Genomic DNA, 8,459 nt, shown 5'->3' on the forward strand with positions numbered 1-8,459 from the left:
CTTAGGCGATTTTTCAAAGTTTTCTTCTCCTCCAAATCAATTGTAAGTCGTTTTAACTAATTTTCTTCAATCCTTAACATCTTTTAACATGATTTCAACTTCAAATCAATGATTTTCATGGGGCAAATTGGGTGTTTTGGGTAGAACCTATATTTTTCAAAAAATGGGAATTTGGACCTCGATTTGAGGTCCGATTTCGAAACAAATTATATATTTGAGTTCGTGGGGGAATGGGTAATCGGGTTTTGGTTCGAACCTTGAGTTTTGACCATGTGGGCCCGGGGGCAATTTTTGACTTTTTGGGTAAAACTTTGGAAAATTCATTTTCATGCATTGGAATTGATTCATCTAGCGTTTATTGATGTAATTAAGTAACTTGTGACTAGATACGAGCGAATTGGTGGTGGAATCAAGGGGTAAAGCGATAATTGAAACGTGAATTGTGTTCGTGGCATCGAGATAAGTGTTTGGCCTAACCTTAGCTTGAGGGATTAGGAGTCGAGTCCTATTTTCTATGTGGTAATTGTGGAGTACGGCGTATAGGCATGGTGACGATTATCTATACGTTGGTGTCTAGCATGCTCGTGAGTCTTATATTATGATTTTCATGACTTCGTTGTATTATTCATGCCTTGGTGAAGATTTCTATTTGTTGTGTAAAGTTTGTGGAAAGAATTATGACCTATGAACATTGAGGAGTGTTGGCTCAAGTTGTATAACGAATTGTGAAAGTATAAGTGATAATTGAACCTCTAGAGCATTGTCTCGAGATGTGAAATGAATTGTGAAAGTATAAGTGATAATTAAACCGTTAGAGCATTGGCTCGAGTTGTGAAGAGGATTGTGAATTAAAAGTGAGAAAGAGAAGAGATCATTATGTTGCCCCTTTTGCCGGGCTATTGTTGCTTTATTTGTTATCTCCCTTGCCGGGATTCTTATTGTAATTTCATTTATTCCCTTGCCCTATTGTTTGTGATTGTTGTTTGGGTGAGGAAGAGAGTTAAAGCAGGAAGGGTGATGCCGTGCATTATTTTTGTGAGGAAAGAGTGTAAAGCACGAAGGGTGATGCCGTGTATGATTGTGAGGAAAGAGTGTAAAGCACGAAGGGTGATACCGTGCCGCACGATGTACCATTCCGTGCCTATTATATTGGTTTCATGGTGAGGATGAGAGTAAAAGCACGAAGGGTGATGCCGTGCAATTTATATTGATTCTTATGGTGAGGACGAGAGTAAAAGCACGAAGGGTGATGCCGTGCACTTGTCCTTGATTTTTCTGATTTTTGTCGATAATTGAGTTATGTTGTCCTTTACGTATATTTACTGATTTTCTGTTGTTACTTGATTTTATTTCGATGTTATAGATTCCCTTACCCTATTTGCCTTGTGATTGCTGCTTGGGTGAGGAAGAGCGTAAAGCACGAAGGGTGATGCCGTGTACTGTTTTGGTGAGAGAGTGTTAAAGCACGAAGGATGATGCCGTTCACTTGTCTTTGATTTCCTAATTTTTATTGATAACTGAGTTACGGTTTCTCTACATTTAATTGTTGGTTTTCTGTTGATACTTGTTGTACCCTGCAGCATGATTTCCCCTTCCTATTTTCAATTGAACTGTGGTGATCCTCATATTTATTTGTTGCTCTTCTGTTACTATTCGATGTTTCCCCGCAGCATGTTTCCCCCTCCCATACTTGACCGTATATTATTGTTCTTCTTTTCCTCTGTATATAGTTAAATTGCACAGGCTTATTTGGTAGTCTGGTACTAGCCTCGTCACTACTTCGCCGAGGTTCGGCTAGGCACTTACCAGCACATGGGGCCGGTTGTGCTGATACTACACTCTGCACTCTTTTGTGCAGACCCCGGTGTTGTAGACTTCAGACCGCAGTGAGATTGCTGATTCTCGTTCATCAGGCGACCCGAGGTAGTCCTGCAGGCGTCCGCAAGCCTTGGCGTCTCCTTCTATCTACTATTCCTGTTTCTTTCATGCATTTCCAGAGACAGTGTTGTATTTATTTCTTTCAGACCTTTATTTGTAGTATTCTTAGACCGTCTGTGAAACTGTGACACCAGTTCTGGGTAATCGAGACTCAAACAGTTGTATTAGATATTCATGTTCAGATAGCCTATTGTTTTTCTTCCGCTTATGTTAAATTCCACTGTTTAAATGATATTTCTTCGAAATTGTTAAAGAATATAAAATGGGTAAAAAGGTAAATTGTTCAAATAATTGGCTTGCCTAGCTCACATTAGTAGGCGCCATCACGACTCCCGAGGGTGGAAAATCCGGATCGTGACAAATTGTTATGTACGGAACAATTTGTTTCGATTTTATTTGTACAGTATAATTTTTTAATGTATGTAATTCAATATAATTGAACTCCGCCACTAATTGCAAGGATGACTAAAAGAAATCCACAAAATAGGTGCATTTATATACATTAACAACGTAAAATATATTATTTACACATTACTTTTTAACCTATTTTAGCAAGCTAACAGCCTTACTTTACAAATTTCTCTCTCAATATTTATATGTTGCATTTTCCTTTTTAGTCTGTCCCGGAGAAGAATGGTATATTTTTATATTTACAAATAATTAGCTTTAAACTTTCTATTTAACCTTAATGAGAATATTTTTTGTACCGCAAACTTTATAACTTATTTTAAACAATAAATTTCAAGTATTTTTTTAAAAAAAAATTTCATGCTCTGTCAAAATGCATTACATAAAATAGGATAGAGAGAGTACTAGTTATTTTCCAAATGATCACAATGTAAGTGTTAATTAATGATTAATGCACATGAAAATATCCGTCAAACGCCCTAATGAAGGCTGGATTTGTTCCATACAGTGGCTTCGGCCTTGTCAAAGTCATGCTCAACTCCTCGTTCAATAAACTCAGCCCATCCAATAAGCAACGGCACCAAAGGATAAATTAGTCGCACAATATATTTATGAGTTCACTGTTTACTTTTTCAATCAGGTATGTATAGATTATACATTAATTATATACGGTTATAACATATGATACACTGAATCTATTTTTTGTTTAAGTGGTTAGATAGACAATTATTTAGGTTAATTCGTCTATTATATTTTTAAATTGAAATGATATAATTTTATCAAGTTAATGATGATGGGAGTAGTGAGATAATCTTCCAAACCAAAAGCAAAAGGCCAAATCTCTTAGAAGCCCCACAAAACTTGTTTGGTTTCATCACCATATATCCATTAAATTATACTATTGATTATATTTGCCGTCTGCTGTCTAAAGGGGCTTGTGTTCGACCCTTATGATTGGATTTTGTGTTGTCTTGCCTTCTCTTTAGACCTTTAAATATTTTGCCAATTCCTTCTTAGAAATCATTCACTGAATTACTTCTTAGTGTATTCTTTCTCTCGCTCACTTATCAAGATATTAAAGCCTAGTGATAACGAGTGAAGTAAAGTGCGCAGAGGAAGAGCTACCAAATAAGGTAAAGCCAAGTGTCCCTTTTTTTTCGTGACTATTTGGTCCATACTTGCTATAATTACATCCTTTTGGTGTGACTTTGCAGAATAAATAGAGTAATATTGGTGATGAGCAGCTGAGTGATATCCAATCCAAGAAATGACGTAGTTCTGCCTGGCTCCCTGGATGCCAACTAAGAACAGCATTGTCAAAAAGTTTGACACTATTCCTAGTTGGCCCCAAGGAGACAGGCAGACCCATCAAACCAAATTGGACTTGGTAATGATGGGGAGAAGCTTGCACTTCTCCTTTCATGCTCACAATCTCCTTTCATTACTACACCAAAAAATAGGTTTGTTCTACTATTCTTTTTCTTTTGCATTAAATAATGGCTTTGCTATTTATTGTAATTATTATAAGGATTTAACTTATCTATATTGACCTTACAAAATACTTTCTACACTATCAGTACATTTTGAAATTTAATTGATTTTCTATGTTACCAGATCAATATCAACACAATTGCAAGTTGTTTTGGGTTGTCCATAAAATAAAATTCATAAAAAATTTCATTTGATTCCGAAAAAAAACTAAAAAAAAGAATTATGGCAAAACGGCCCTTACTGTTTATTAGAAACAAATTATGTCCTATAGAGGCAGCCTTGAGAGGATACAATTTTAACTGCAGTTTCACAAGTTCGAATTAAGTATCTCCCTTCTCCTATTATATCTATTATTTTTCTAAGAACATGTACAACCACATTAGACTGACACTGCTTAAAAAAATGTAAACTACACATTGATTTAGGATTAAAAAAAAAAAGTAAAGGTTGTTTACAACCTCATAGCCTCAACTCCAAATCTATATAGTAATAATTGATTTGCAACAACAAACCGACACTGCTTACATAAAATTCTGATTTATATTATGGAGCAGCCTGATTGATATGAATCTCTAATTTCATAAAGTGGAAATTGAGGTACAACGTAATAAGGGTAATTATAGGATGGCCAGTACATCATGGCAACTTCCATTTTTGGACCCTCTTTTTTGTCACCATCTTTCTTGTCAACAGGGCCAACACTCAACAGCTCTGCTTGCTTCAATTTCTTTCTAAGCAATTTGGTTAGTGTCACTGCATCAATCTGCTCTCCCTCCACTTCTAACTCATTCTTTTCTCCCCCCTGTATAGCTGCTGATTCTACACCTACAGGACATAGAAAAATCAAATTAGTAAAATATAAATAGAAAAGAATTGATCTAGATAGCAGTCCACCCAACGACTTACGCTAAAAATATGTATAATCATTTTATAAGCTATGTACAGTAATTAAATAGGGAATTCGGCCTGCTATTTATGTAAAGATCCCAAAAATCAATATATGAGTTCAAAATATCATTGACGGATCCAATAACGAGTTCATGGATTCGAGAAACCTAGCGTTTTATGGTCAAATATTATATAAATAAATAATGGTACGCCCTCCGGTGCAATTTAATTGATTTTTTGTTGTTTTCACACGTATTAAGAAATTTATCTTTTAGCATTAATTAACAATAAAAATGATCATATTAACCTTAACATATACTCCTAGACTCTTTATTCTAATGACAACTTTGGAATAAAGAAGTTAATTCCTTCTTGATTTCTGAGAAAATCAAATATTGTTGACAACAACAAAAAAAAGTCAAGAAATTAATTAAAGTGGGTCGGAGGCAATATATATAAAGTTAGATATACATTTCAGAAGAACATTAAACGTCCGGAAAGTTGAAATGGGACTTGTACCTGGCTGAGAAACGGCAATTTTGAAGGCCTTGGACCGTGATTTCTGATCATTTCCATTCATGGATAACCTAATAACAACCTTTTGCTGTCCAATTTTTAAGAGCATATATACATTAGTATATGAAATAATTCAAAGTTAGCTAAACAATGAGCACAATGAAAGAAGTATTGCCACTCTGCCATGTACTTTTGTTCAGTTAACTCTTACTAATTCGAATGATTAAAAGAAAAATAGACATATATACCTTCATTCTCTGTGCTTAGAAGGGAAAATTGCTTTAATTAAATACGAAATCGTAAAGAGGGGTTGTAATTTTTGAAATTCTTGGGAAATTGTACTGGAGAAAATTGTATTTTCTGGGTATTTATAGTTGCGACTCGCCCCTATCTAGCAAGTCGTAAATAACACGTTTTGAAGAAGAGGAGGACAATGAAGTGATTAACATTATTAATCTTTATGAAGTTGGGAGGACCTAGCTTACAAGGTTCACCTAAACTTAATAGTTTTTTTTCCACATCTTATGTATATATATANATATATATATATATATATATATATATATATATATATATATATATATATATATATATTGAATTAAATACATATAACTATTTTAAATGTATCTAATAATTATTGTATAAGACCGTTGTTAGAGAGGTTGTGAGTTCGAGTCTCCCCAAAAGCAAGGTGGGAAGTTCTCGGAGGGAAGGATGCTGGGAGTCTATTTGGAAACAGCCTCTCTACCCCAGGGTAGGGGTAAGGTCTGCGTACACACTACCCTCCCCAAACCCCACTAAGTGGGATTATACTGGGTTGTTGTTGTTAGAATTCATTGACTTTAAGTTGTGAATCCGTTTTTATTACGAAGATGATATAAATAATTTAGAAGTCAATAAGTCTATCTTCATGAAAAACCCACGAAAGAAGAGTCGTTGCATATTATGTTGACGTGAGAAAGGAGATGGAAAATCAGAACGACGTCTTCAACGGGCCAATTAATAGTTTGGCCGAGTTTTTTTTTTTTTTTTTTTGGACCAAAAGTGCTTTTTTGGTCAAAATTATTTTTGGTCAAAAATTGAGGTGTTTGGCCAAGCTTTTGGAAGGAAAAAAAGTATTTTGAGGAGAAACAGAAGAAAAATACACTTAGAAGCAGTTTTCAAAAGCTTGGTCAAACATTAATTACTGCTCAAAACTGATTTTCAAATTAATTAGCCAAACACAAACTGCTTCTCACTAAAAGCACTTTTTAAAAAAGTACTTTTGAGAAAAGCACTTCTCAAAATAAGCTGATTTCAGAAGCTTGGTCAAACGGGCTATAAGTATAATTCATTTAATTCTTCCTACTTTCGGAGAATTACTAGGATTTGTTTCCAAATTTTATGACATAGAGAGGCCTCACGTTAGTGATGTCATTATGTCAAAACTCAAAGTGACGTGTAATTTTTGATCATTTATATTCATTTCAGTGGAAGTAACTAGAGGCGAATGCACACTATAGGTTTGAAGGCTCACTGGTATCCGAAATTGGCAAAAACTCCATGGATACTTGCAAATGTCTTCAAAATATAATCAAATATTAGCATAGGCTCCCGTATCAAACTTTTTGAGTAATAATAAATTTATATTGAATGTCACGGTGCCTTGTGACTACTGAATCCTAGGTCCGCCTCTGAATATAGCCAAGATTCATATATAACTAGTGAATTTATCCGCGCTTCGCGCGATTATAAAAACTATAAGTGAATTATGCAATCATATATGTATATCCATATCTATATAATATGAAACTGGTCATTACATTAATAATGTGACACATCTCATAAACCAAGAAAGATATTTGTTTTTTTTTCTCTCTCTGTTTTGTTTTGCTTTTGGTCTGTCATTCATGAATATCATCAATTCATGTATTGAGGGTGTTGTTGCATGTGATAATGCGCCACCAATCCAAATCTTGCGGTCAACAACAATTTAGAATTCTATTAACAACATGTAAAAATATTGAAGCAAAATCAAAAAAAGAAATTCATGAACTAAATGTTACTGAAATAATAATTTCACTGGCCTAATCCACTCAAAATAAATGACATATACATTCATAATCCTTGAAATACAAAAGATAAAGACAAAAAATATATCATCCTTTGTAATACAAAATAAGGAGCAAATCAAAGGCAATAATTTAAAATTTTCTGCTCCATAATATTTTTGACAAACAGTAAAGCACGTATAAAAGACATTAGAAAAATACCACCTCAATATGCACCCTTTGAATCCACGCAACTTGTTTTTCAAGGAAATTACAATCGGTCATACCCAACTCATACACATGGGATGAGAGTTCTTTGAAACTTGAGAGTATGAAATCCTAATGGTGGCTAAGAGATTGGCTTTGCAGACATATCTCATTTCAAAGAACCATGACAGTATAGAATATTTAGCTAGCGTTTGGCCATAGATCTCAAATTTGTTTTGAAAAATCTGATTTGGATGAAGTTTGGTTTGAAGATAAAAATGTGTTTGGACATACGTTTTCAAAATATATTTTCCAACTTTATTTTGGAAAAACATGTATATAATTCCCAAGTTTTGGGATTTTGGCACAAAATCAGCTCAATAGCTGATTTTGGGATTTAAAATTTGGGATTTGGGATTTGGCCAAAATATGGGCAAAATTTATGGCCAAATATAAGTTCTGAAAATAAATCCCAAATTTATTTTGGCAAAACTCATGGTCAAACGAGGCCTTAAAGTTTGACACATAGAGTTAGTTTCTTTTCACTTTACATTCGAAAGTATGTACCAGAGAGAGCAAAAAAATACAATTGTATCAGAAGGATTGTTGAAGCTTCTACATTCTAATCCGCCGAATATATTTCTAAAATATGTATCTAATAATCCTTCTACATTACTTCCTCCGGTCCAAAATAAGTGATTTTTTGGATGTTTTCACACAGATTAAGAAATCCACCTTTTAGCATTAATTAGCAATGGAATTGATCATATTAACCTTTACTATCTCACATAAACACTCCTAACACATATTCGAACACTATTTACTCCAAGGACAATGTAGGAAAAATATAATTAATTCATTCTTGAAATCTGGAAAAATCACTTATTTTTGACCACAAGAAAAAGGCCAAAAAATCACTTATTTTGGACCGGAGGGAGTACTGATCAAGAATTTGCTTGGATAAAGCATCGCTGCTGACTA

General features: G+C 34.1%; 1 protein-coding gene across 1 annotated transcript; it reads right to left on the reverse strand.

Annotated features, from left to right (window-relative positions):
• On the reverse strand, window positions 4,230-5,726 carry LOC109228186 (heavy metal-associated isoprenylated plant protein 46-like). The gene is made up of 3 exons (XM_019393357.1): window positions 5,490-5,726; window positions 5,245-5,329; window positions 4,230-4,662 (listed from the first exon to the last, which is right to left on the reverse strand). Exons 1-3 carry the CDS (start codon window positions 5,493-5,495, stop codon window positions 4,376-4,378), a joined length of 378 nt encoding a protein of 125 aa, XP_019248902.1. The 5' UTR covers window positions 5,496-5,726; the 3' UTR covers window positions 4,230-4,375.

Source organism: Nicotiana attenuata, chromosome 6, assembly GCF_001879085.1.
Source record: "Nicotiana attenuata strain UT chromosome 6, NIATTr2, whole genome shotgun sequence".
Classification (NCBI taxonomy): domain Eukaryota; kingdom Viridiplantae; phylum Streptophyta; class Magnoliopsida; order Solanales; family Solanaceae; genus Nicotiana; species Nicotiana attenuata.